The sequence below is a fragment of the Prunus dulcis genome, chromosome 4 (genome assembly GCF_902201215.1).
Source record: "Prunus dulcis chromosome 4, ALMONDv2, whole genome shotgun sequence".
Taxonomy (NCBI): Eukaryota; Viridiplantae; Streptophyta; class Magnoliopsida; order Rosales; family Rosaceae; genus Prunus; species Prunus dulcis.
This window is the reverse complement of record NC_047653.1, coordinates 440,696-467,916: the sequence shown is the minus strand read 5'-3', so window position 1 is coordinate 467,916 and position 27,221 is coordinate 440,696. Positions and strand designations below refer to the sequence as shown.

Genomic DNA, 27,221 nt, shown 5'->3' with positions numbered 1-27,221 from the left:
TTTCTCCAAGAATACGGGGAATGCAAGAGAGGAGCGGTAATAACGCGCCCCTACTCCCATGCTACATGATTGGATGACCCTTAGCAAATAAATGACGTTTAGTATCAAATTTTAGTATCAAATTGCAGATTAATGAACACAAAAATGGAACATTAGAAAGAAAAAGTGAATTTGAACTTGAATTTGCTCACACTCTAATATCAACAAGAAATCAAATGGATATTCCCCCCTTCGATGACCCCAAAACCCCACTTCTCCCACTTGATGATCCAAACCAAAGGTCACGGATAAAATTCCCTTCATCATTGAAATCCATTCTAACATCCAACAACTTCAACATCCTGCTAGGGCCTCTTTTGAGCACCATTATATGTCTCCATGTCAACCTAGATGGCTCCCTCACCACCAGCCGCAACATGTTGGCAGTGCTTGCATGGATTTTTGCCTGGTGGCTCACAGAGGCAGTGCCCATGCCAATTACCTCCATGTCCCCGCTCTTCCTCTTCCCGCTCTTTGGCATTGCCTCTGCTGATGATGTTGCCCACTCTTACATGAACGATGTCATTGCCCTTGTTCTTGGAAGCTTCATATTGGCTCTTGCCGTCGAGCATTATAATATACACAAAAGATTGGCCTTGAATGTGAATTATCTTCTAGTTTTGGTTTTCTCACAACAATTAACGCACATTGCATATAAATTTTGAATCTTTTATTTATTTATTTATAGATAACCCTGGTGTTCTGTGGAGATCCCCTGAATCCGCCATTGCTGCTGCTGGGGATATGTGGGACCGCAGCCTTCGTGAGCATGTGGATGCACAACGTGGCCACGGCCGTGATGATGATGCCCGTCGCCACCGGCATCCTTCGACGCTTTCCGACAGGCCCCAATCAGTCCGTCGTTGTGGGCAAGTTTTGCAGAGCGGTGGTTCTTGGCGTGTTATACTCCATAACCATAGGAGGCATGAGCACTCTCACGGGGACAGGTGTCAATCTCATATTGGTTGGGATGTGGCAGAGCTATTTCCCAGAGGCAGCTCCAGTCACCTTCAGCACCTGGTTCTTGTTTGCTTTCCCTTCGGCTCTGTTGATGTTCTTGGCTTTGTGGGCTTTACTCTGCTGCTTGTATTGCTCCAGGAGTTCAGGCCAGGCTCTCTCTGTTTATTTCGACAAAGCCCATTTGAAGGAGGAGCTCGAAATGTTAGGTAGGTAGGACGGGAGCACCTCAAGTTGTCATATTTGTTTCAATGAAGTGGTCCTACTATCTTTCTGCTCTCTTTTTTCTCTTTTTTTTGTTTGGTAATAGTTGTGAAAAACCCAACATGCCAGAATTGGCTAACACATTTGAACTGGTGTGTGAATTATTGGCCTAATGTTCACTATCCAATTTTAGGCACTAGACAACACCTTGTAGCTAATTGTATTTCCAAATCAACTTATTAGTGTTGATGCGGCACGGGCAGGTCCAATGGCTTATGCTGAGAAGATGGTGTTGGCTTTGTTTTCGGTGCGTTGCCACTTAGTTTTGCTTAGTTCTTCTGAGTGTGTTGGAATGTGGATATGTCTTCCAATTCTTATGACAAGCAGAGTTTTGTGCAGATGCTGATAGTTATGTGGATGACAAGAAGCATAACAGAGGATATTCCTGGCTGGGGAGTCCTCTTCAAGGGGCTTGCTGGAGACGGAACTGTCAGTGTGAGTATTGGCCCTTCACATTGCTTAAGATTAACCGAGGCCTTCCCTTTTGTAGTTGGATCAGATTTTGAAGTGTGACTTGAAACCATGTAGGTTATGATTGCAACTTTGCTGTTTATAGTTCCAAGCAAAAAGCAAAAGGGTGAGAAGTTGATGGACTGGGACAAATGCAAGAAGCTACCCTGGAACATCATATTGTTACTAGGTGCCGGTTTAGCCATCGCTGACGGGGTTCGATCTAGTGGCCTTGCAGATAAATTATCAGAAAGCTTAGATTTCTTGGAGGCAGTCCCATATTTAGCCATGACACCGGCTGTCTGTCTCATCAGTAGTACCATCACTGAGTTAATCACATCAAACAATGCCACTGCGACGCTTATTGTTCCTCTCCTGATTCAAATAGCAAAAACTATGCATGTGCATCCACTCCTTCTCATGATTCCAGGAGGCATTGGGGCTCAATTTGCTTTCTTGCTTCCAACAGCAACCCCTTCAAATACCGTAGGGTTTGCAACTGGCCACATTGAAATCCAAGATATGATTAAGATTGGCTTGCCATTAAAGATTGCTGGAATTGCTGTGCTGTCCCTTTTGATGCCTACATTTGGTAACATTACGTTTCTTATCTCTTATCAGCTATCTTTGACTAATTTTATGTAGTTGTTTTACATGATTTTGTAATGATATAATGACTGAGTTTTGGCTATTGCAGGAGTTTATGTATTTAGGACTGGCGAACAAGTTCAATGACTTGAAAAGCTCAAAATGCTATATTGTCTTGCGAAGTTTCGGGGTATAACAAAAAGCATTGTGTATTTCATCAGCACTAGTTATCTACTTACTTTAATTTTGTATCCTTAATGTCAGATTCAGCTTTGACAGATGTAAACATCAAGTAGGCATATGTTATACAAATTTTTGTAACTTTGTGCATAATGTACAGAAATCCTTGTTCATACAACAGTGCAATTTACAATCTTGTGTTATGGATCGAAAGAAAAACTCGTGTTACAGATGCGTTCAAGATGGAATGCACGCCATTTTGAATAACATACAAATTCATCATCCTCGCAGGACATGACCAAGTAAATAGAAAGCAAATACCTTGTAATTTAAAATTACTGCACTCTGCACTCTTCCTCTGAACTAAAACAATAACAGAAAACACTATTGCACTCCAACAAGAATTATATGATTATTGCTACAGCAAGAAACCAGAAGTATGTTAAACAACATCCTGGTTTCTTTATTTTTCTCAAATAATGATGCATCAGTGTGTACTGCTGCAATAGTCCAGGATGAAGCCAGAATTATCTTCAAGTCACCAATGATCAAATTTAAGCAATGCCTCCAAATAGCAGGTGATTTGTCAATTCTCAGCAATCTGACAGCTTAATCTTGATTCTTTCTCCAGATCTCGGATTCGATAACAGAGCACGGGAAATCTTTCAGCTTGTAGCAATGGCTAATCTCCATGTAGCGTAGTGCAGGCATATCCTTCTCCAAGTCCTTCCACTGTAAGTCTAGCTTCATCAAGTACTTCAAACACAGACCTTCGACTTTCCAAGCAGGGTGACCACTGCCTAGATTGACAAGGTCACTATTCTCAATACAAAGATATTTCAATCTAGAAAGCTCTTTGGGATTGACCCATTCGGGGAGAGTTTCTCTTTGGTAATACTTCAGATACAGCTCTTGGAGGCTTGGAGGAGGGGTCAGCTTATCTAGCATTTCGAAATCATCTTTCCCTCTACAATCTTCCGCATCTATAGCTAGAACCTTGAGCATTTTAAGCTGAGATAAGACATCAAGTTCATTGTCTATGATTACGGCGACATCACTTATATGCATTCGAAGTACCCTTAGGTGGATCAGGTCCTTAATCTCAAGAAGCTGGAAACATTGCTTTCTATGCTGACTCCCAACCTTGAATCCGGAGAGTTCCTGAAGATAAGACAGCCTTCCTAATCCCTGAGGCAAGTACTGGATGGGACACCCCACAAGGTCCAAGATAATCAGCTTCTTCAAATTAGTGATTGATGGGTGTATCTTTTCTAGATGGCTGCACCCATTTAAAATCAACAGTTGGAGGTTGAGGAGTTTATGAATTGAGGATGGCACTTCTTTTAGGGCTTGAATACCACTCAAGTTCAAAGATGCTAGGCGCTTAAGGGAACTGATCCAGTTGAAGAGATCCTTTACACAAGTCTCATCCACTGCGCAGTTTGATAAATCCAACATTCTCAGGGATCGCAGAAACCCAGAAATCCTGTCAAACTCAAATGGGCGGCTTGACATCAGTAACATTGCCCTGAGCTTTGGACTATATTTCAACGATTTTTCATCCATTTCATCAATAAAACTTAACCACCGAGAATTTGCTGTCAACTTCTGCCTGCTTTGTTCATTGAAACTGCAAAACTCCTCCTCCTCCGCGATCATGATTATCATTTCTCTCACCATATCATGTATCTTGCACTTATAGACTCTGCCATCAAAGCCTCGCTGCTGCACGATTTCAACCAGGCATCTGCTGATAAGTTCTGCAAGATATTCATATCCAACTTCTACTGCTGTTTTTGAGCCTTTGCCCTGAACCAGGCCCTCTCCCACCCACCATGAATTAACTGATAAGCACTTATCTCAAAGTCTTCACGGTAGATGGAAAAACACAACATGCATTGTTTCAGAAAAGGCGGGAGTTCATCATAGCTCAACCGCAAAGAAGCCATAACTGAACTAGCTTTTCCCTCTGTTGTTAAGGCATGAAAACTTTCAAGAATGTCTCTCCACTGCGAAGGGGAGTTGATCTTTGATGCCAATAAGGATCCTATGGCCTTGATTGCTAGTGGCAGTCCTCCGCATTTCTTCAAGAGTTCCTTTCCAAGATTTTCAAACTGGTCATCCAGGCATATTCCACTGCTTAAAGAAAATGCAAACTTGGAGAACAAAGACCAGCTTTCATCATCGTTAAGAGTATTGGGACGGTGAATTTGCGAGCTCTCAACTCCCATACTTATTGCAGCATCTTCATTTCTAGTTGTAATTATGATGCAGCTGTTTTGTTTTGGGAAAACAGAACACACGTTAGTCCACCAGTCCACCTCTGTTTGACTCCACACATCATCCATGACAATGAGGCATCTCTTCCCTTTATGTCCTCCCTGAATTTTGCTCAAAATCTGAGTAAGACCAAAACCAGAGACATTTTCTTCTAACCTTTCCAGGATACTCCTCATGATCCGCTCGGCACTGAAAGACTGCGAAACACACACCCAGATCATCTTGTCAAAGTGGGCTAATACTTTCACATCATGAAAGATTTTCTGGGAAATGGTGGTTTTGCCCAAGCCCCCCATTCCCACAATGCCTATGCGGTGAAGCGGTTTGGTGGTGTCAAACATCCAACCCTTTATCTTTTCGACATCGTCATCCAATCCAATGGTGTCAGTTGGGTTCCAGTCCTGCAACATGATTCCCCCTAACTTGGTATGACTCATCTGCATAAATGCTATCTGGAGCCTTCAAAAACCTGCCCAATGTCTTCTCTACCTCCTTCATATGCCGATTAATGTCTCTCAGCTTCTTGCCCGTACGATGAGAGAAGAATGGATCGTGAAGCAAGTAAACGGCCCAGGATGCATCTTTCATATATTCATCTCTGACCAAGCAATATGTGAGTACATCATCAGCTTTATAAATCACTTCCTTCAAAATTGACAAGCCTGCCCTGACAGTTTCGTTCTTGTGATTGAGATTCTCTGTGTCTGCATGTAATACCTTGGTAAGATCAAGCCCTGTCTTCATCTGCTTAAACTGGCCGCTAAACTCAAGTGAAAATTGAGCTTGGTTCACAAGAGCGTTGAACACTTGCTGCGTTAGCGTTTGGACCATAGCATTCACTATTGGTGATTGCATGATGATCTCTTCTACTCTTGTCTCTGAAACTGCGTGCATATAGTTTTTTAGGTCGAGAAAGTTTTGTAAATTATCTAGTCAATGGTAACCTTAATGATATTAACACCATGAGCATGAACAATCAAATAGCCACAAACAAGTTATTGGCTTTTTCGTGCATATATTGTAGTAATTAGTCAATCGATGAATTGGGCAGAAACAGGGGAACGTACGACTGGTTTTACCGAGTAAAAAAAATAATTCATAAATCATTTACCTTTACCTAAAAAGAGCAAAGGCCCAGCGCGGTTGATTCTTGCAGGATGAAGGACTTGAATGAGAGTTGGAACTTGAAATATCCAAATGAAAAATACTGAAATTTTGATTATAAACAAGATGTGACTTCTTCCCAGCAGATAAATATCAATTTCATCTTCCTTAATTCATAATTCATAGTAAAGAGAATAAATTCCCCTAAGAAACCCTAGAAACGCCAATAGAGAACAAATTCCCCAATCTATCAGCACAATTGAAGTCGCTGCTGCTTTTAGGCCAGGGAAAAGTGCTTGAAGCCGAGTTGTGGGGTCTGTTTTTTTGGGTAGAATTTGGTTGTTGAGAAAAAAGTAGATGATATTGTTATTGAGATGGATTCAGAGACTTCTGTGCTTATTCAGAGTAAGATTTGGAATGCTTGTCATCCTGATGCTGGGCTGGTCAGTAGCTGTAAAAGGTTTATGAATTTGTTTCGAAGAATCAAGCTTCAACATATTTACAGAAAGAGGAATGATGTAGCTGATGAGTTGGCTACTTTGGAGTCACAATTTGAATCCGGGTTGTTGCTACTTGCTATCTTGAGAAGAGTCCTGCCTGACTTTGGATATCTGTTGCTCAATGATTTACTGGGAGTTGTAAAGGCTCGTCTGATTAGTAGTAGATATTTGTTGTGTTGGTGGTGTCTGGGGGTTTTCCCCTTTTTCATCATCGAAAAAATAAAAATTGTCGCTGCTGCTTTTCAACTTTGTTTTTGGGGTGGGGTCCCATAATTCACTTTCTTTACATGTAGGGACGGACGAGACAACATGTTCGGATTTAAACAAAGCCGAAGACGAAGAAGAAGACATTTCTCTACTCAGTCAGTGTTCCCCCCCCCCCAGCATGAACACATTCCCATATGAATTAATTATTAATTAGCATGACATTGACTTGCGTACGTAACTTTAGTTACTAGGAAGAACAACTTGCATAACCGAGCTCGCACTGTTTTATACTCTTTTTTTTCTTTTTCTTTTTTAATATAACGACGTCCCTCATCTCATCACATAATGACGTCCATTCCATGCATTTTTTATATTAATTAATTCTTCTGTTTGTTTTTTCATTCCGAGTGTTATTATTGGCGGTGTCCGATGTTCATGCACAAAGGGAGAACCAACCAAGAAGAAGTTAGTGTTTGAGTCGAGCGTGGCCTGCCAATTACATACGACAATAGCATGGTCCATGCATGCATGCATATAACATTATCTATGCGTTGTATTTCGGTTTTGTTAACGGATGAATTTATAAACAACGGATTAAGACGTAATCACACATAACAGAGCTACATCCACTATAGTTTATAACTTTATATTTGTATTTGAATATGAAAATTACATTGTACATAAGAGAAATATGAAGAGACAGGCTTGAAAGCTCTAGTAGAAGAGAAATAGAGAGCTTGGGAGAGCTTTGGACAGCTCTTGGAGAAGTGGCAGCTGCTGATTCCCTTTACTTGGAGGTGATGTGCTCCCTTTTGTAGTCCAAGTAGTGGTAGAGAATGCATGGCTCGCCTTGATTTGGAGATTCTACATGGCCTCCCCTTGATGTGGGGCCTTGGGCATTGAGAAGGCATGGCTAGCTACTCCTTGTTTGGTGAGATGTGAGGTATGACAAGTAAGGGTTATCCTTTAATTGATGGGATTTGCTTAAGGAGGAACGTGAGGTCAACATGTTTGTTTTTTCTTTTTTCACGCGCTTGATTAGTGTCTTGTCCTTCTACTGAGGAAAAGCTTTCCCTTGCATGATCAAATTAAACAAGGCAAAACTTGTGGGGTAATGAACCCAATTAATCCAATTACTCAAGCAAATAGATAATCTAGAGCAATTAAAAAAGATCGAAGAGGAAAACTAATTAAACTCTCAAATAACAGTAACAATTAAAGGAGCGAAACGACTTCAAACAAGTAAAAAAATGCACTATTTACAATTCATATAAAGAAGAAACTGTCCATCATCAGCCTACCCAAAATAAACAAGAAACTGAATTACTCCCCGCAGTAACTCAATACATCCAATTTCCACAATTTTTGGACCTCAAATTTCTGACTTCATCTCCAAATTATGCCATAATTTTCTTTAACCTTCCATCTACATTTTTGTCCCCGTCCATTTTAAGCGCCAACCCACCAATATATTTAACGGAAGGGACCAACGTAACTTGTCCATCCCTCGACTGAGACTCAACTCAAACCAAGAAAAAAGAGAAAAAGAAAGCCACACGGATTGAAGATGCGTTCTCACTGGCTCTTCCTAGCACTGATTGGCCTCCTCCTTCCTCTGATGCTGGTGGCTGCTACTCCTCCGCGGGCTATTCCTGGCGGTTTGAAGCGCATACCCAAAAAGAACATAGGTGACCCTCGTCTGAAGTTGATGGCAGAGTTCGCGGTGTCCATGTACAACCTGCGAACCCACAAGAAGTTGGTCGTTGAGAGGGTCATCCGCGGAGAGACCCAGATGGTGGCGGGCCAGAACTATCAGCTTGTCGTTTTGGCCAAGGATGGATCGTTGCCTAACTCCACCGCAGGTTTTAATCATGCACATTATGAGCTCAGTGTATGTGAGCAGTCTTGGAAGGATCTTTGGAAATTGAACTCTTTTCGTCAACTTTACAATTAACCAATTAATAATGTATTTAGTGTCTTTAAATTCCTTAGTTATAATAAAAGACCCACTGTATTGACATTGAGGGATATCATATCATATATATGTGGTGATACGTATGCGTATCAAATAATGGTAATAAACTTCTGAATTTTCTTGAATTTTTAATTTTTGTCTTGTTTCAATATTTTAAGGTTATTTTAATTTTTGTATTTTTTAACGTTATTTGGTTCGTGATTTGAAAATTAATAATGTATGTGAATCTCCATCACTGTTCACTCTTACCTAAACCCTAGAATTCTAAAACCTTTTTCATGTGTGAGAATTGGATAATAATTGAATTCAAGGAAGGAAATCGTTTCCTCCTCCGAATAAATGGAAAAAAAATATTTACAGATTTTGTAGAATCACGGGCTCCATTCAAAGGTAATTGCGAATAAACGTGATGGGGTGATATCAAATATAAATGGAAAAGATTATGAAAAAGATTGCAAGAAAGTCACAGAAAAGTCTTTACCTTCCGGTCCAAGTTCCACTCACCACCTCTCTCCCTCTCTATATATGTATCCAGTCCAGCCCTCGAATGCATGCAGGTCACTTCACTTGTGGATCCGAAGAAGCCAGTCGAGAAAACCCTTCAAAATAATCAAAGAAATCAATCAAACGGTCACAATGCGCTCGAACTGCCTCCTTGCACTCGTGGCCCTGGTTCTTGCTCTGGTGGCCTGTGCCGCAGACGGACGGGACGTGAAGGTGCACGGTTGGCAGCCCGTAGGGGACCTGAGCGACCCCCACGTGGTAGAGATAGCAAAGTTTGCGCTGTCGGAGTTCAGCAAGCAATCGGAGCCGGTCCAGAACAAGTTGGTGTATTATAACATGGCCAAGGGCGAGACGATGGTCGAATCGGGTGTCAGGTATAAGCTCGTCATTGGGGCCACCAACGAGACGATTCCTGACCCCCTCTTCTCCCTCAATTATTATGAGGGTGTTATCTTGGAGAAGGCTTGGAAGCATTTTGGGCAATTGCTCTCCTTTGCAGCAATTCCTAAAGAAGGCAATTAATTTTAGGGATTCTTAAATTTGCACGCATATAATCATGCCTACTACTTACTCTTGTCTTCATTCTGTCTGTCTGTTAGGATGTTTTATTAATTAGTACAATTGTTGAATGGTTTATACGACGTTTTTCTTGTGTTCTATATTTTTTGTCTATTTTTTCGTGATTTGAAAATCACATTGGCTTGCATGTCATCACTGACCTATTATATTCTCACACAATTTTTTAAAGTTTCAAAGCTACCATCCCTTTTAATCCAACAAATAATGGCATTTTAGTATTCAAAATTGGATTCAATTCCAATTCATAGGAATTTAGTGAACAACTTATAAGGAATCAATATCATTCCTATCCCGATTCCAGATAGTTTAGTAAACAACTTCAATGAGAATTCAGATTCTAACTCCTCCTCAATCTAACTCTTCGTCGATTCAATTTCTCCTCAATTTGATTCATTCTCACCCGATTACAGATTAATAAACATGACCTAAATGTTGCAAATAGTTAACTTTAGCAATTAATATTTTAATATGACAAACAATATCTGAACTGTTATCATCACTGCAATCCGAAGGGAATTAATTGCATTCTAATTTTATAATATAATACCTAATTATATCACATGGCCGATACTCGAGTATCATACGAAAATTTATCTCCTCATTAACTCTTTTCCCTCCCTTATCTCCTCAATCCGGCAAATTCTCCTTTTTGGTAAAAGTTAATTAGTAAGGATGATTTCATAATATTTCCTAGCGTACGTGATACTCTTCCATAATAGTGAAATTTAGATATACTTTGGCAAGGCCGAAAGTAACCTCCAAATGACCAGATTTGGACAATAATATTCAGGTTGAGAGAAAACATTTACCTTTGCTGCCAATCTCCATTATCCAACCAAGGACTATCGATGACTCTATGAGGTCGTTTGGTACGGCGGATTGTCATGGACTTGATTAAATTCTGGGACTGTCTTGGATTAGCTCAGATTGGCCTAAGCTGGATTAAGTACTGACCTACGTTTGGTGTTGCATCGGATTAAGAAGGTGGATTGTAAAAATAGTGAAGACCTATGTTTGGTGATGTGTCGACTAAAAAATAATTATTTTAATATTTAAATTTAATTATAAAATTTTTAAAAATAAATATATAAAATAAATATTAATAAATATATATAACTTTAAAAAAATTAAATTAAAAAATTGAAAATTGAAAATATAGTGTAGCATTTTGAGCTTTTCTTTTTTATTCTTTTTATTTTTAGGCATTTATAGGGTTTAGAGAACAGGTTGGGCTAAAGGTTTAATAAACAATATCAGCAGTTAATTTTGAGAGCAAAGGTATTTTCTTTTCTTGAATTTATGGTTTGTGACTCAAAGTTTTTGAAGTGGGTTCGAGACCAAGCTGCTCTTGCGGTTCTTGGTCTGGTTAAATTCAATAAGGATGTTTTTGTGGGATTGGCGCTGATGGGTCTGATTGGTAGAGCTTTAATTCAAATGGGTTCATCTTGTTCGATTCAAGTCCTCACTGGACTATTCAAAATCATCAGAACCCCTCTGGTTGATGACATCAACGGAGAAATCCCAAGAATTATCAACCTCCTAGGCTCTAAAGACTTGTCAACGAAAGTGGCAGCCATGAATTGCATTCTTGAAATTGCGTTTTTGGGCAGAGAGGAAGTGATTAGTTTAATGTTTGAAGAGGACCTGATCAAGAAGCTTATGGATGCGCAGAGATTGGAGGTGTGTTTGCAGTCCAATGAGGACAAAATGAAAGTGTTTGTGCGAAGGAGAGAGAAAGAGCCAAAAATGGAGGAAAGTGTGGAGAAATTTCCATTTTCAAGGTGTGTGGCAAGTTTTGCAGTGCAAGTGGAAGTTGGGGAAGCATTGGAGCAGAGTGAGAAAAGAGCTTTTAAATTGGAAATACTGAAGAGAGTGAGAGAGGCAGCTATGGTTGTTGCAGAGGTGATGTGGGGTTCTTCACCTAAAGAAGAAATTGGGTGGGGCGAGGGGGAGCGCGCCATAAGGAAATCCATCAGACTTGCTTGTTCAAAATAAAACGCTCAGCTATTTTGTGAACTCAATTTTGGGCTCTCTATATTAGACATACGAGTCCCTTTTTTTTTTTTTTTAAAACTGTTGGACTATAGAGTCTCATTTATGTTAATTCTTTCCCTTGCCAAACATGGATTTCAAATGTTATTTAATACAGTCCAGTCCAGTGAGCCACAGTGAGGCATACCAAACATACCCTATATATCCATCCAGCCCTCCATATTTCAAGCAGGTCACTTCAAGTGTGAATAGTCATTTGACCCAAAAAAAAAAAATCTTCAAATTCAGTAAACAAATCACCGGTCACGAAACGCCCTCACTGCCTCCTCGTACTCCTTGCCCTCGTCCTTCCTCTGGCTTCCGCCGCCTCCTCCACAGGACAACAGGGAACTCCGATCGGCAGTTGGCAGCCCATAAAGAACATCAGCAACCCCAAGGTGAAAGAGGTGGCAAAGTTCGTGGTGTCCGAGTACAACAAGCAAGCCCAAGGCAAGAGCAGCGACCCCAAGTTGGTGCTTGATAGCGTGGTCCGTGGTGAGCTCCAGGTCGTACACGGCCTCAAATATAAGCTTGTCCTTTCGGCCAAGAATGAGTTGTCGGTGTCTAACCCCACCTCCACGGCCACCTCCGATAAGTATGAGGCAGTTGTCTGGGACTTGTTTTGGCAGCATCTTAAGAAGTTGATCTCCTTTCAACCCTTGTCAGAAGTTAACTAATTCTGTCGGGGTCGTAGAAGATGATCACATTTTGTTATAATAAACAAATACATATGGTGCTAATTAATACAAGTTCAATGCTTCATCTTCCTAATGGAAAACTCACCACAGGCATACAGGGCACTCTGATCGACAGAGGCAACGACAACGACATTTCTGTTATTTTATGTTTTTGTTTGGGTTGGCTTTCTTTCAAACCTTAGTTGTGGGCTTGGTTTGGCTTTGTTTGGGCATATTTATTTGGCGTTTTAATAAGAGCATAAACTCTTTCAAGTGTGATGCGTGTTTGCTGCTTCTCTACGGGAGACTTTGGGTTTATAGTTTACGTTATTGGTGTTGTACTTGACTTTTCCGGACATGTGCTGGGCTGTTTTAAGTCATGTGCGGGGTTGAGTGGAGGTATACCATATGAATTTGATGTTGTTGCTGTATCTCTTCGTTTTGGTTGTAACCCATTTGTGGGTAGTGGTAACTCCTTGGTTCACAGAATAAATTTGAGGGGAAATTATTTCCCATGTCATTTCCCAAGGGATAGGAAATGGAAAATTCATTTCCCACGTTTGGTAATGATAGGAAAGTAACCGAAAAATATCACTTTATTTATTTTCCCATGTTTGTTTTGAGTAGGAATGGAAAACAAAATTTCTATAAATTTTCAATTATACCCATATTAAATCAAAGAAAAAAATGCATTTAATGATATATTATAATCCTAAATTGTTAATGTAATAACCCAAAACAAAATATCCTAAAATTAGTATTAATTTATTCTAGAAGAAAGACAATTTTGCCCTCACATTATTAAATAAGAAAAAAGTTGACTTCTTGACTGAGAAGGAATTTGGCAATTCCGCTTACGCCGTTGGGTAGAGCACGACGAAACGAGTCCGTAGACACAGAGTGGACTCGAATCGGAGTTGTAACGAAGAAAATACGGTCAAAATACCGCGAAGGGTAAAACGGTAATTTAGAAAAAGTCAGATTTTTATCCCTTTTCCTCTCTCTCTCTCTCTCTCTCTCTCTCTCTCTCTCTCTCCTCAGTTCTCTCTCCTCTATCTCTCTCTCCTCCCGTCATGCGACAGCCGTGCCACCCCCTCCCATTCTGATCAACGCAGCTGCCACCACAGGCCGTCCTGATCGTCGGCGTTGGTACCATCGGAATCGTCTCGCCGCCGCCATCACGCCACGACCGGTCTCCGCCCACGAGACGACCGGAGCTCGCTGGAAACTGGAGAAAATCGCCGGTTTTTACCCGATTTTTCAAGCCCTTCGTTCTCCTTCGTTTGTCAACCAAATCGTTCGAGTAAGGCACCAGAGGCCAGACTGAGCCACAGGAGGAACCTTCAAGAGGTCCAGCTAGCTCGGACCAGCAGTGAGTGGACTTTTCGTTTTAAATGATTTTATAAATGAATTTTATTATTTGATCTTGAATAAGTTTTATGAACTGTTTCTTTCGAGCATGTTTTGTACTGTTAAATACTTTGATTTACATACTGCTTAGTTACTGATACCCAAGTGATATAAAAGACAGAGTTTAAGAAGTTACCAGAGGAAATAGCAGTTTACTTTCAGATTTACTGAAAAGTAGCTAGTTAGCAGACTTTTCTACGATATGATATTTGAAAACCACCATGTACCCAGATATGGTTATTTACCCTCAGTTGGACCGATGTCTACGAACATCCAGTCTATTTTCAGTTTCGTCAGTGCACTTGACATTGTCTCACGAGTTTCGGGGACGCTCGGACCGTGAGTGCCAGGATTTGTGGCTCGGCTGACTTGGTGTCTCGAGACCTGCCAGGATTTGCGGCTCGGCTGACTTTGTGTCCCCGAGACCTGCCAGGATTGCGGATCAGGCTAACTACGGTCCCCTGGATCCTGCCAGAGCGGCTAGAGTCAACTTTGTGTCATCGAGACTTGCCGGCGGATCAGGCTGACTATAGTCCCCTGAATCCTGCCAGTTTGCAGCTCGGATAGACTGTGTGTCGCCGAGACCTGCCAGAGGAATTGACGGATTTACAGGGGTACACCTAGGTGGTAGTTTTAAAGGAATTTGAGTACTTTTATGCAACTATTGCTTTCAGTCACTTTATACCAGTTTTCTCGATATTCATGCATGTTTTACATCTGCATAGATACATACACATATACATGTTTATTTGAATGCGTTGTATTTGAATACGGTCAAACTTTAGATTTACATACTTATTTATTTTTACAACGGGGGTTACTATATTTATAAATTGTTTTGAGAACGTTATCTTTGTCAACTCACACTTTCAAATTTGTTTTGCGCCCCCAGGCTGTAGAAGTGCACAGGAATCCACCACGGGCCTTCTTCCAGCTCTCGCGCCACCCACCAAACGTAGGATTTTGTTGTAAAGTACTTAAAATCTTATAAATTATTAGTAAATGCTCTGATATCTAGTTATAGTGGAAATCCTGAACTGTTGGTTGTGTTGTTGACTTATTCCAAAGCGGAATTGGGATCGGGTCCTGTCAGTTAATGGGGACAAAATGGTCATGAAAAATGTTTATTTAATATTGGCTCATTTTCCAAAACTTTCCCATGAGGAAGGAAAACAAAACTCAAGTTGGGAGGATGACTTCACTTTCCCCCCTATTTTTCCATGAGCCAGACAACGATTTCTCATGTCTAGACTTACCAAACATGGGAAAGCAATTGATTTCCCATCCCCAAGTCTCCTTTCCCATGAACCAAACGGTGGTTATTGTATTTGTATTACCCCGTTTGGTTCACGGAACGAATTTGAGGGGAAATCATTTCCCATTTCATTTCCCAAGGGATGGAAAATGGAAGATTCATTTCTCACGTTTGGTAATGCTGGGAAAGTGACCGGGAGATAGCACTTTATTTCCTTTCCCATGTTTGTTTTGAGTATGAATGAAAAACAAAGTTTGTGTAAATTTTCAATTATACCCATATTAAATTAAATAAAAAAAAGAATGCATTTAATGATACATTGTAATTCTAAATTGTTAATGGGGACAAAATGGTCATGAAAAATGTGTATTTAATGTTGGTTCATTTCCCCAAACTTTCCCATGAGGAGGGAAAACAAAACTCATATTGGGAGGATGGCTTCACTTTCCCCCTATTTTCCTATGGGTCAGGTAATGATTTCTCATGTATGAACTTACCAAACATGAGAAAGTAATTAATTGCTCATCCCTAAGTCTTCTTTCCCATGAACCAAACGGACCTTAGCGTAAATTAGAAGTACAATCTTCATTTGGTTTGGAAAAGGAAAAAAAAAAAAAAAAAACCAATTATGAGGCAATTATTGGCCTTCCATTATGTTGGGTGTTTTCATTCCATATTAGTTATATTTTTATTTTCCTGTAATAGAAAATCATTTTATCCTCTTCCATAAATAGAGAAATTAAGAATCCCCATATACAATCAAAATTATCTCAGCTGTTTTAATTCAAATGTTCTTGTTGAGGGGGTGGGTGGTGTTATTTTGTTATTGTTTCTTTTTATTTTTTTATTTAATTCTTATTTATTTATTTTTTGGGTATAATTTCTAATTTCCGTTTGTGACTTAAAAAGAAAAAAAAGAAATCCTCAATGGCCAGGTGTTCTGGTTTTTATTGGTGAGTATCAACACAAGGTAGGAAAGAGTGCTGCTATTTCACACCTCATTCTTACTTTTCTATCTATCTTATCTTCAAAAAATTTAAGACAAATTTAGCCTTATGTAAAATGACTTATAAAGACTTATAGAAAAAATATTTTATATTTAATATAAAGTTAAAAATGATTAACCCAAATGTAAAATGTAATGTTTAAATATCTTTTTTTGAAAAACTTTAACAAAGGGAAGAAACATCAAATCAAACAAACTCAAATCAAACAAGGAAATCTCCACCATATTCAAACTTTTACTCTAAAAAAATATGAATAATACAAATAAAAATGAAAGAAAAACCAAAGAAACCAGAGCAGCTGCCCACCGGATCTGGAAACATCCACCAGATTCAAACTTTTACTCTGAAAAAATATGAATAATACAAATAAAAATGGAAGAAAAACCAAAGAAACCAGAGCAACTACCCACCGGATCTGGAAATAAACATAGAAAGGAAGGGCGAAAATAATCCCGAAATGGGCAAAATTAGAGAGTAATATAGAGGACAACAGAAGTCAATCTGTAACCTTCCGTATACGCCAATCCTTCACATTCCTGCACGTTATGCGCGCCCGCTGCCCTACCACACCCCATGTATAAATACACGCCTCCGAATCCAATGCTGCTCACTCTTTATGAGGATAGTATTGTTAGTCAAGAAAATTCAAGAAATTCAAGAAAGCAATAAATCAACGGTCACGATGCGTCCTCACTGCCTCCTCGCACTCGTTGCCCTCGTCCTTCCTCTGGTTGCCGCTGCAGCCACAGGCCACAGGGACGCCTTGGTCGGCGGTTATCAGCCCATAAAGAACATCAGCGACCCTCATGTGAAAGAGATTGCAGAGTTCGCGGTGTCGGAATACAACAAGCAGGCCCAAGGCAAGAACAAGTTGGTGTTTCAGAGCGTGATCCGCGGCGAGACCCAGGTGGTGGCCGGCATAAAGTATCGCCTTGTCATTTCGGCCAAGAATGAGTCGTCGGCGGTGTCCAACCCCACAGCCGCAGCGGCTGCAGGAGACAATTATCAGGCTGTTGTCCTGGAAAAGAGTTGGGAGCATTTTAGGCAATTGATCTCCTTCCGTAAATTGGCATAGACTAGGTCATTTTCAGGAGAATGATCCTTTCGTGTTTTAATTATTATCTTCTGCAAATATGTACTCTGGAGTCTGGACTCTATGAATTATAATAAATAAATTTGAATAGTTGTCTGGGTGATTTTGTTAGTGGTTTTGATGCGAAATTTTACTCTCCATCAGTCTGACTGACCTGATCTCGTGAATGTGTTTGATTAAATTTGCTACAAGTTAGAACTGAGAAAATTGCAAGTTTTCTGTTGCAGAGAATGTTTAAAACCGATCTGATCCATTCGTTTGTAGAGCTATTTACAAGTTAGAACATATAATGTTTTTTTTGTTTTTTGTTTTTTGTTTTGGGTCAAAATACATAGGAGAAGAAAACATAGGTGACTAATCGAACACGTGAAACACTAGTCCAATTCTCCGCCTATGTATGTAATTTAAGTAGGCCTAATGCTATTGTGAAAATCATGAAGTTCAAGATCTTGGGTAATGGATTGGGTCCTATGATTTTACCCAATATCATGAAGTTTATAAAGATAAGAATTCTAAATAAACAAAAAAACTAATTAAATTTTATTATAGATAATTTAAAAATACCTAACAACTAAACACCTAACAATAGGGCAGACAATTTTGGAATGGTCATAATCACCTCAAAATGGAAAAGTATCTAACCTCCCAAATAACTTACCCAAAAGAACAAATTCAATACAAATTTGATTGCATTGATTCTATATAAAACCTTGCAGCTAGCAACAAGTTTTCCTCAAGACTTGTATTCGTACCACTAAATCGAGTCGAGAAACTTGAAATGATCAAAATGCTGCGTGCTCGTTCGTCCCTCCTCCTTCTCCTCATCCTCCTTCCTTTCTTGGTTAAAGCTCAAAAGAAGATCACCAGCAACCTCAAAGTCAAAGATGTAGCAGAGTTTGCGGTCGACGTGTACAACATAATACATAAGAAGAAGTTGACATTTGAGAGTCTAGTTCAGGGTGAGATTAAGTTCACTCAAATTAAGATCTATTATTTGATTGTCATTAAGGCCAAGGATGAGAGTCAGACAATCACAAATTATGAGGCTATTGTCTTAGAGAATGTCAAACGTTCCTCGAGGATATTACTCTCCTTTCGTAAAGTTAATTAGTAACTATAATTCATAATATTTTTATAGAGGACATATGTGAATTTTATGTTGTTGATTATTATCTTCTTTCACAATAGCGAAATTAAGATTTCCCCATAAATAAAGTAGAAATAGGATATGGGAAATTGCATTTCAAATGCTAAATACACACATGTATAATGTATATAATGTATTTACCACATCATTATTAAGAGAAAGATACATGTTTATCTTATTTTTCAATATACACCCAAACGAGATGAAAATTGTGTTTGTGAATATATAAAGTGAAAGATAAATACATGATTTGCATGTGCGCGAAGATGCGTAATTCAAGTTCTTAAACCTACTATTACTATGACTCGATATGGTTTGAGTTTTGTTTTTCATTTTCCATCAAAATTTTGTCTGTAAGTATATGATAGACATCATCGATTCTAAACACTCTTTCAAGGATATTATGGAAGAGATGAAGCGCGGTTGGTAATCCGTCATATTTTCCCGAGAAATACCGCCATAGACTATAGAGGGCGGTTAATTCATGAAAGTACTTGTCTCACTCTCATACAAGGACAAGGACTTGTCTTTGAGAGTTTAGGTGATGTTCCCCGTGCACATGCACTCGAGTAATCAATCCGCTATCTATCCATCCATCTACAATCTATTCAGATTACAAACTACCGACCGTTGGTGGGATAAGAAGAATACCCAATTCCTATTCCGAGATAAATATTACAAAAAAACCTGATATTATAAATAATTTATGTGTCTGCAAATGTAAGATAATAAAGGCAATTAATTACTCATCGGGTGTTAGGGTGAGTCTAATTTGGGTTAGAGGCAAAATTTAGGGAAAAGCAGAACTAAGAAACCGCCACAACTAACCCACCCTACGACTCAACGACACAACAACACAAGATAGGAATCTGTGCGTCGTCCAAACAAGGTGGGCAGCGGAGAGCCTCCTCCAGCCTTCTTCTGACGGCACCGAGGCTCTCTCCTCAGCCACCGCAGCAGCATCAAGACCATCATCTACGGGAGCAATCCAAACGGCATCAAGAAGAAGAGATAGAGAAACATCATCGTCGCAATAGCAGCAGCAGCAGCAACAACAACAAGATGAAGGGACTCTTCAAATCCAAGCCCCGAACCCCCGCCGACGTTGTTCGCCAGACCCGCGATCTCCTCATCTATGCCCAGCGCACCCCCGATTCCCGCGAAAGCAAACGCGAGGAGAAGGTTCCTCCCTCAATCAATTCACGTTCCGATTCTATTCTATTAAAATTTTGATCCGATTCTCCATTGTTTTTTATTTTGAAAATTTGAAACAAATCGGGATTGGTGGCTTTTTCCATGAACCAAGCAATTGATTTGGGATCACTTGAGGATGAAAGTTCTGTTTTGCTATCTTTTTTTGGTGGAATCAACCAAATAGAGAAATTAGTTTAATTTAAATGAAATAGAACTTGTTTGTTCATTGGATTTAATCAAAAGTGCACGATTTTGAATTCTTAAATAGACATAATGCGCATGCTGATCTGTGTTGGAATTTCGTTGCTAACCAGATGTCAGAGCTATGTAAAAACATCAGGGAGATGAAGTCCATTCTCTACGGCAATAGTGAGTCCGAGCCTGTCTCAGAAGCTTGTGCTCAATTGACCCAGGAGTTTTTTAAAGAGAACACGCTTCGACTTCTCATTATGTGTCTTCCCAAATTGAACTTGGAGGTAATTATCAATCCCTTCTTCTCTCACCTTCTCTCGTCTTGTCTTCAATCTCATTTGCTCCATTCGGGGTTGACTTTCTGCAGGCTCGAAAAGATGCCACTCAAGTTGTTGCAAATTTGCAAAGACAACAAGTTCAATCCAAGTTGATTGCATCTGATTATTTGGAAGCAAACATAGATTTGATGGATATTTTAATCCAAGGGTAAGCGACTATTCACAAGGACTTGGGATACTCTGTGTCGGTGCTTTTATATTGCAATGTTTCTCTTTGGTCCTTACAGTCCATGTATTGATTTGCATATGTTTACTTTGAAATGTTATCTTTTAATTGACACTGATTTTCAATTGTGTTCTATATGTGTCCAAATATTTCAATCACGGAAACCTATGAACTCCCCAAATTTGAGATCCATTGAAATACTTGTTACTAATGACCTGCTGTGAAATTCTGGAGAAGATCTGTAGTATCTTCTTCTTATGTAATGATTACATGTAGAAGTTCCTTTGCTTGGGCCAGTAAGTGGTTGTCAAAAGATGTTTTCACAAACATGCTGAGTTAGGTTTTCAGGCTTCTTTGGGATTCATTGGACTTTGGAAACAAAAAGAGAGGACAATGTTGTTGACGCTTGGGGTGTCTCAGTTACATCTTTACAAATTTTTTTGGCAGCTCATTAGATTGAAAACATTCCAATTATTAGTGTGTTCTTTGCGAATCACTCTTCAAGTTAAAAGAAGGGTCCCAAGCTCTTTTCTTTTTTTCAAATTCTTTTTTATTTTACGAAAAAGCAGGGCAGTTGCGGGTTTCAAAAAGTATCTCATCTTAATTCTCTTTATAATCTTTTGCTTCTCATTTTTACATTCCACATCTTTTAGGTATGGAAACACGGACATGGCTCTACATTATGGTGCAATGCTGAGGGAGTGCATACGCCACCAAACCGTTGCAAGGTGAGCAAAATGAACCTCGTCCATTGGGCAACTTCAGATTTGACTGTATTGCTGCAAGGGATATTATTAAGAAGTGGGAAATGGAATGTTTGGATCATTTAGCAGCTTAAACTCATAGGTTTCTTCCACCTGAGGTGTATCTTATTTATCTTTTATCTTATGTAATTGCCTTTCGAACATTTCTGTTTTGATTGCAGATATGTTTTGGAATCAGAACACATGAAGAAGTTCTTTGATTATATACAGCTCCCCAATTTTGATATTGCTGCAGATGCTGCTGCAACTTTTAAGGTGAGTTAGTTTGGCCGAACCATTCATGTGTTTGTTTTTGTAACAATATTTACGCTCTACGATTCAGACAAAAAAGAATCTTTACACTTTTAGAAGTTACTGCAGGGTTTTGCAGCCCTTGGGATAAGCTGAACACTCAAAATGCTGCATGCTTTGTCCTTCATGCATGTGGGAAATGTTTGATACGTTCCGCTTCCCTGTTTAATAGTAGATAATCCAATATTGCAATTATTGATCCACACTGTTCTTATCCGAAATTTTACAGGGAGTCTGATATAGCTGTACTGTGGATTGGTCATAAAAAATATAAGAACAATTTATTTTTTTGTTTTTTAAATCGTTGAGGGTGCATTTTACCACCACTTCTTCGACTCATGTACTTGTATGGTTGCAGTTGCACTAGAATCATTCTGAAGTTCTGTAACATCTCCTTGCAGGAACTCCTGACGAGGCATAAATCTACTGTAGCGGAATTTCTTTCCAAGAACTATGACTGGGTAAGGGTTTTTTTAATTTTCTTTTGATATACAGATGATGTCTGTATTCATTTATGTCCATCCATTTACACAGAACATATGCATGTGGACAATAAGAAACATGTATCGGCATTTGATTGAATAATTACATTAGAATTACTTCAAGGGAAAGGAAAATAAGAACTTGGAAAGAGCATATAAATGTCACAATGGCTTATTTCGTTTACTTTGTTGTGTTTTGGTAATTTTATTTTGTTACTCATATGTATTCTGACATTTTTTGTTTCTGGACTTGATGTTGTTGCTGCCTTTGTTATATTATCACGGTTTCTCATTAACTGGAACTTGATAATTTTATGCCAGTTTTTTGCGGAGTATAACTCAAAGCTTCTAGAATCCTCCAATTACATTACCAGACGGCAAGCTGTCAAGGTATGATAAATATTTGACCTTAAATAGCCATCTCTTAAATAGCATGAAGCCTTAACCTCGGAGTGCCTATCTACTCTGGGACTATAACTTTCTAGTTGAAGTACATTGTGTTCTCTTTAGTTTTATCATGTTCTTTAGATAGGATGCGTAGTTGGTTTTTTGTGGAGACTATTTTAACTCGTGTGACTATGGTGTTTGCTGAAGAAGATTCTTTATGCCTTGCAGTTGTTGGGAGATATTTTGTTGGATCGGTCAAACTCAGCTGTGATGACTCGATATGTGAGCTCAAGGGACAACCTGAGGATCCTTATGAATCTTCTCAGAGTATGATATATTCTCCTACCCTGTTCACTACTAATTGCCATGAACAACCGCCCCCCTTCTCCTAATGTTGGTTTAGGATGCATTTAATTTCAGATTCAGAAATTTTCAATATATGTAAGCCATGTGGAGTTTGTGGTGATGATTGTTTGGTGGATGGGACAAACAAAGTTTTAATATATTACCAAATCAAAATGTGCTAAGTTGTGGGTTTTACTGCCTTTGCAGGAGTCAAGCAAGAGCATCCAGATTGAAGCATTTCATGTTTTCAAGGTTTGGTTCATCCATTATGATTTATTAACTTTCAGGGGCGGTGGTACCCTTGATTCTTGTTATTGACATGTTTTTCTTTTCACAGCTATTTGCTGCTAATCAAAATAAACCTGCCGACATCGTGAGCATACTTGTCGCAAATAGAAGCAAGCTTCTAAGGCTGTTTGCTGATTTTAAGATTGATAAAGGTATATAGTTAATTCAATTTGCAGTTTGCTACTGCTGGTTTGGGACTGGCTTTACAAGTTTGCGAAAATGGTTTTTTGCAGAGGATGAACAATTTGAGGCAGACAAAGCTCAAGTAGTGAGAGAAATTGCTGCCTTGGAACCTAAAGACCACTCATGAATGTAACATTTTCTTGTATGTGGAATCTGGCTGGAGTTTCTGGTTCTTTTTATTGTGAATCTTATAGTTGTCATAGTTGTTGGCGTTGGTGTATGATGACGCTGTCAAACATTCAAAGGAGCCTTTTTCTTCTGTTCAATCTCCATGTGTAGTAGTTTCTTCTAATTATCTCGATGATACTTTTGTAAAAGGTAGATAAATAAATTGATCAAATGTTTAATGCTGTAGGTGATGCCGATGATTGAATGGTTAACCACGCAGTCTTGTAATGTATTTGAATTCATGCAATGCTCCCCGCTCCCACTAGCGTCGTATTGTTTAAATTAACACCTATATGCAGGATAAAGGTGCTCGAATTAGGAAGTTTTCGTAAAATATAATTCAGATTTGTATTTGGAGAGCTTTCAGGGTTTACAAACACACAGTGAATGTAGTACAATCCAGAATGAAGTCACCAAAATATAAAGCTAAAATCATAATTTGCTTTTGTCACCAAGAAATATAATTAATGGGAATGATTTTTTCCATACCGATTTAATAATTTCTCAATTTTAGAACTTTTTTCATTATTGATACGTAAACATGCCTTAAAATCAAATCTCTAATTTAGAATCGTACATGCGAGACATAAGATAATATCATCAAATTTGAAGGCAACTGGAGATAAGCTCTTTTCTTCTTAAACAAAATCAATCAAACAACAAGGTAGATGCGCCAATTGGTGAAGACAATGAGCATATTCCATGCGACAGTTCTTTAAATCGTTGGGGAGCGGCACTTGTTCCAAATTCCTATACTGCCCATACAGAGTTAGGTGACAGAGACCATATGAACGAATGACAATCGAACAACGAATCACGTACACAGCATATTATTGGCATATTCCATGCACCTTCCCATCTATGATTAGACGATTATGGCCTTCACTATTAAATTTACCCCAGACATTATTATCTTTTCACTGGGTAATTATTTACCAATTTAATTTAGAGGCCTACACTATTTTTGGATTCAGGGAAATACCAAGAAGATGCCAGAAGTTATAGACTAATGGCATTTTCATGGAAATTTCACAGGCGTACGCGTAAGGAATATGTTAAAGGGTGTATCAGTAAATAAAAGCAACCACAGGGGGCATATACTCTATGCCATAAATGAATGGCCTATATATATTACATTATTTATTTATCAGTCTCAGTACCTTAGGCAGCTTTAAGTGCTACGTGAAAATCTCGGAAACAGAGCACGAACCCATCGTCATCAACATCATCACCCATCAAAATCTCCTATTATTATTAACACCGCATTCCTTCTCTCATCGCACAGAAAAATGGCTGAAAATGGTAGGACCCCATCCATCTCCTTCTTCTCGTTTTTTAATTTTTTTATTATAGAATAATTCATGTGCTTCCATAGCCGTTGTTGTTTATATCTAAAAACTAATCGAAATTTGTTCTGCAAATGCTGTGGAGTGTAGATTCGCTTGCTCAGCTTCTCGCCTCTGCAGTTGACGCCGCCAAGAAAGCTGGCGAGGTCAGTCCCCACAGTCCCTCCCAACTTTTCAACTAATTTTATTTTATCTCATTTTTCACTTCGCATTTGTCGAACCAAAGTCTTGTATCTGTATGCATATGATTAATTGCAGATAATTCGAAAAGGGTTCTACGAGACCAAACATGTGGAGCATAAAAGCCAGGTCTTTTAACTTCTCTTCTCTTCTTTTAATTATTTAATCAAATGGGTGTTCGGTCAATTTCGATTTAGCTGTGAATTGCTAATTCAATAATTGTATAACTTTTTATAGTGAATGATTTGTAAAATTGAATTATTTGTAAAGCATCGATGACATATATGTGAATGATTTTTGAATAAGTTGTCGTCCATCATCTTCTTGGCAGCCAAATGCTGCATTGAGCTAAAAATATGTCTTTCTTAAATGATAAATTTGATCATGAAAGTTAAGTACAATTAAAGGGAGAAACTTATCTTATGTGTTTGAGTGAGATGGCTCAGTATTATGTAACAAGATATTGCGAACTGAAATTTTAAAATTAAACAACTATTTTTCTGTTCATCCTCCATTTTTGTTGTCAAGTACAGGTGGATTTGGTCACAGAAACTGATAAGGCATGTGAAGATCTCATATTTAATCATCTCAAGAACCTTTACCCCACACACAAGGTTAACTCCTCATCCCCATGTAGCAACAAAGTTTCTCGTTGGTGCCTAAAATAGCATTGTATCTCCCAAGACTAGTTCTGTTCTCTCCGTTTCTGAATTTTTTTAGTCGATGTTAATTTTAGTTCATTGGGGAAGAAACTACTGCTGCTTGTGGTGTAACAGAGCTGACTGACGACCCCACATGGATAGTTGATCCCCTGGATGGAACCACTAACTTTGTGCATGGGTAAAAATCACTTCTTTTGTTGTAGATGATTGTTTCTTGTCTCTATGCTGATTGATTCTCATTGCTGTTTATGTGAACATTATTGATTGTAGGTTCCCCTTTGTCTGTGTCTCAATTGGTCTTACAATTGGAAAGATTCCAACAGTTGGTGTTGTTTACAATCCAATAATCGATGAGGTTAGGACTCTTATCTTCACTAATGTCAAGCTCAAGTGATTAACCATAACTTTTATTCTATTAGAGTATGGAACTATGATAGTCCGAATTATAAATATTATAGTGAAACTTTTGGGTTGAAATATGAAAATTTGCTTTTTAAGTACTACTAGCTGAGGGAAGTGTATTAACTTTGAGTTCATCATATGTAGCTTTTTACTGGTGTACGTGGAGGAGGTGCATTTCTTAATGGAAAGCCTATAAAAGGTGACTATGCCGTTCCTAATCATCAAGTTTATTGTTTCTTAATGATTACAGAATTACCTGTTTAATCTCTTAGAGCAGCATGCTTATGTTTTGAATTACTGCAGTATCATCTCAGACCGAACTTGTGAAGTCTCTCCTTGCAACTGAGGTATAGATTTGACTGATTGATGGATGGTGGTATATTATTGCTTTACCCTTACATATATGGCTGATTCGTTGTTTTTTACTCTATGCCCCCATGCAAATTAAAGCACACATTCTTCGATATGCCCCTGCATATTAGCACCTGAATTTGGAGTTCATTATATTAATTCTTTGATTTTATTCTTAAATGTCGTAATTTAATGAAGAGTTACAACGTGATAACTGTGGTCTTTTCATCCTAAAAACCTGATCATTAGTTGTTTCACTGGAAGAGCAGGCTGGGACACAACGCGATAAATTAACTGTGGATGCTACTACAAACAGACTAAATAGCTTACTTTTTAAGGTAAAACCAGAACTTTCCGATGGTGATCTTCAGTTGTGTTGGCATCCCAATATTAAACAGTTTCTGTTTTGAGCAGGTGAGATCTCTTCGCATGAGTGGCTCCTGTGCACTGAACCTCTGTGGAATTGCATGTGGGAGGCTTGATCTATTTTGTGAACTCGGCTTTGGGGGTCCTTGGTATGGTTTTCTATTATGCCAGTTAATTGTTGTAGTGGCCGGCAAATGATTGACATTTGTTTTTCCTTTGCCTCAGGGATGTGGCAGGTGGTGCTGTGATTGTTACAGAAGCTGGAGGATCTGTGTATGATCCGTAAGTGACTTCATCCTCAGCTTTCGATCATTTACAAATTAATTTGAATTGGAAATATAAGTAGTTTTCGTTGTAGTGTGCACTGTTGCCGGCAGTTGCAGGTCAATAACATCCATCCTTTTGTTGACAAACTTAGAACATGCATGTGACATTTTATCATCTATAAGATTTTACTTATGTCAAAAATTGGTTGTAATTTTTTACATCAGATCTGGTAAGGAGTTTGACATCACAGCTCAAAGAGTAGCAGCATCAAACCCTTTGCTTAAGGATGCATTTGTTGGGGCTTTGCTGGAATCGGAATGAGACAGCCTCTATCACTATATCAAATCTTTCAAGCTGAACATTTTTCCATGAAGCACGATGCTCATTTGATTAAATTGTATTTAGTGCATAGGCAATGCCAAATCAGTTGTCGAACCAATTTAGATGACATATCTTCGGTAATCTTGCTCTAAACTACTATGTGTGTTTTTGTAATGATGCATAGCTGAGAGATTCTTCATGAATGACTTGCAAAATAGTCAATCTGAAAATTTTTAAGTGCTCTATTTGAAACTGCTTGAGACATTCTCATTGGGACGCCC

The 27,221-nt window shown here is 38.8% G+C and overlaps 6 protein-coding genes across 7 annotated transcripts; 4 read left to right on the top strand and 2 right to left on the bottom strand.

Annotated features, from left to right (window-relative positions):
• Positions 1-12: 12 nt before the first annotated feature.
• On the top strand, positions 13-2,651 carry LOC117626165 (tonoplast dicarboxylate transporter-like). Its single transcript, XM_034357815.1, has 6 exons — positions 13-641; positions 728-1,205; positions 1,464-1,507; positions 1,600-1,695; positions 1,789-2,302; positions 2,408-2,651. The coding sequence occupies exons 1-6, from the start codon at positions 216-218 to the stop codon at positions 2,443-2,445; spliced, it is 1,596 nt and encodes a 531-aa protein (XP_034213706.1). The 5' UTR covers positions 13-215; the 3' UTR covers positions 2,446-2,651.
• LOC117626167 (disease resistance RPP13-like protein 4) lies at positions 2,634-6,555 on the bottom strand. Of its 2 annotated transcripts, none has more exons than XM_034357819.1 (2): positions 5,870-6,555; positions 2,634-5,642 (listed from the first exon to the last, which is right to left on the bottom strand). In XM_034357819.1, the coding sequence occupies exon 2, from the start codon at positions 4,156-4,158 to the stop codon at positions 3,088-3,090; it is 1,071 nt and encodes a 356-aa protein (XP_034213710.1). In that variant the 5' UTR covers positions 4,159-5,642; positions 5,870-6,555; the 3' UTR covers positions 2,634-3,087. The 2 variants fall into 2 exon arrangements, with proteins under 2 accessions (XP_034213710.1, XP_034213709.1); XM_034357818.1 differs by having other exon boundaries at positions 5,876-6,555.
• LOC117626168 (disease resistance RPP13-like protein 4) lies at positions 4,253-5,225 on the bottom strand. The gene has a single exon (XM_034357820.1). It carries the CDS (start codon positions 5,199-5,201, stop codon positions 4,263-4,265), a length of 939 nt encoding a protein of 312 aa, XP_034213711.1. The 5' UTR covers positions 5,202-5,225; the 3' UTR covers positions 4,253-4,262.
• A 10,046-nt stretch (positions 6,556-16,601) lies between the features above and the next one.
• LOC117624728 (cysteine proteinase inhibitor 1) lies at positions 16,602-17,203 on the top strand. The gene has a single exon (XM_034356149.1). It carries the CDS (start codon positions 16,624-16,626, stop codon positions 17,080-17,082), a length of 459 nt encoding a protein of 152 aa, XP_034212040.1. The 5' UTR covers positions 16,602-16,623; the 3' UTR covers positions 17,083-17,203.
• Positions 17,204-18,873: 1,670 nt separating this feature from the next.
• Positions 18,874-23,277, top strand: LOC117624570 (putative MO25-like protein At5g47540). The gene is made up of 11 exons (XM_034355895.1): positions 18,874-19,429; positions 19,756-19,917; positions 20,001-20,119; positions 20,791-20,865; positions 21,063-21,156; positions 21,594-21,653; positions 21,996-22,064; positions 22,290-22,388; positions 22,614-22,658; positions 22,744-22,846; positions 22,928-23,277. Exons 1-11 carry the CDS (start codon positions 19,310-19,312, stop codon positions 23,002-23,004), a joined length of 1,023 nt encoding a protein of 340 aa, XP_034211786.1. The 5' UTR covers positions 18,874-19,309; the 3' UTR covers positions 23,005-23,277.
• Positions 23,278-24,201: 924 nt separating this feature from the next.
• On the top strand, positions 24,202-27,204 carry LOC117624102 (inositol monophosphatase 3). The gene is made up of 12 exons (XM_034355235.1): positions 24,202-24,347; positions 24,482-24,537; positions 24,650-24,700; positions 25,105-25,185; positions 25,308-25,411; positions 25,504-25,588; positions 25,780-25,834; positions 25,939-25,982; positions 26,256-26,324; positions 26,401-26,501; positions 26,578-26,634; positions 26,844-27,204. Exons 1-12 carry the CDS (start codon positions 24,335-24,337, stop codon positions 26,938-26,940), a joined length of 813 nt encoding a protein of 270 aa, XP_034211126.1. The 5' UTR covers positions 24,202-24,334; the 3' UTR covers positions 26,941-27,204.
• Positions 27,205-27,221: the final 17 nt, after the last annotated feature.

Coding starts and splice junctions, on each gene's coding strand:
- LOC117624728 (XM_034356149.1), top strand. CDS start 16,624: ATGAGGATAGTATTGTTAGTCAAGAAAATTCAAGAAATTCAAGAAAGC.
- LOC117626167 (XM_034357819.1), bottom strand. CDS start 4,158: ATGGTGAGAGAAATGATAATCATGATCGCGGAGGAGGAGGAGTTTTGC.
- LOC117626168 (XM_034357820.1), bottom strand. CDS start 5,201: ATGCAGATGAGTCATACCAAGTTAGGGGGAATCATGTTGCAGGACTGG.
- LOC117626165 (XM_034357815.1), top strand. CDS start 216: ATGGATATTCCCCCCTTCGATGACCCCAAAACCCCACTTCTCCCACTT. Junction 1,206..1,463: donor GGAGGAGCTCGAAATGTTAG/GTAGGTAGGACG, acceptor CGGCACGGGCAG/GTCCAATGGCTTATGCTGAG. Junction 2,303..2,407: donor CCTTTTGATGCCTACATTTG/GTAACATTACGT, acceptor TGGCTATTGCAG/GAGTTTATGTATTTAGGACT.
- LOC117624102 (XM_034355235.1), top strand. Junction 25,412..25,503: donor ACCACTAACTTTGTGCATGG/GTAAAAATCACT, acceptor TATTGATTGTAG/GTTCCCCTTTGTCTGTGTCT. Junction 26,635..26,843: donor GGAGGATCTGTGTATGATCC/GTAAGTGACTTC, acceptor TTTTTACATCAG/ATCTGGTAAGGAGTTTGACA.
- LOC117624570 (XM_034355895.1), top strand. CDS start 19,310: ATGAAGGGACTCTTCAAATCCAAGCCCCGAACCCCCGCCGACGTTGTT. Junction 19,430..19,755: donor AAAGCAAACGCGAGGAGAAG/GTTCCTCCCTCA, acceptor GTTGCTAACCAG/ATGTCAGAGCTATGTAAAAA. Junction 20,120..20,790: donor ATGGATATTTTAATCCAAGG/GTAAGCGACTAT, acceptor CACATCTTTTAG/GTATGGAAACACGGACATGG.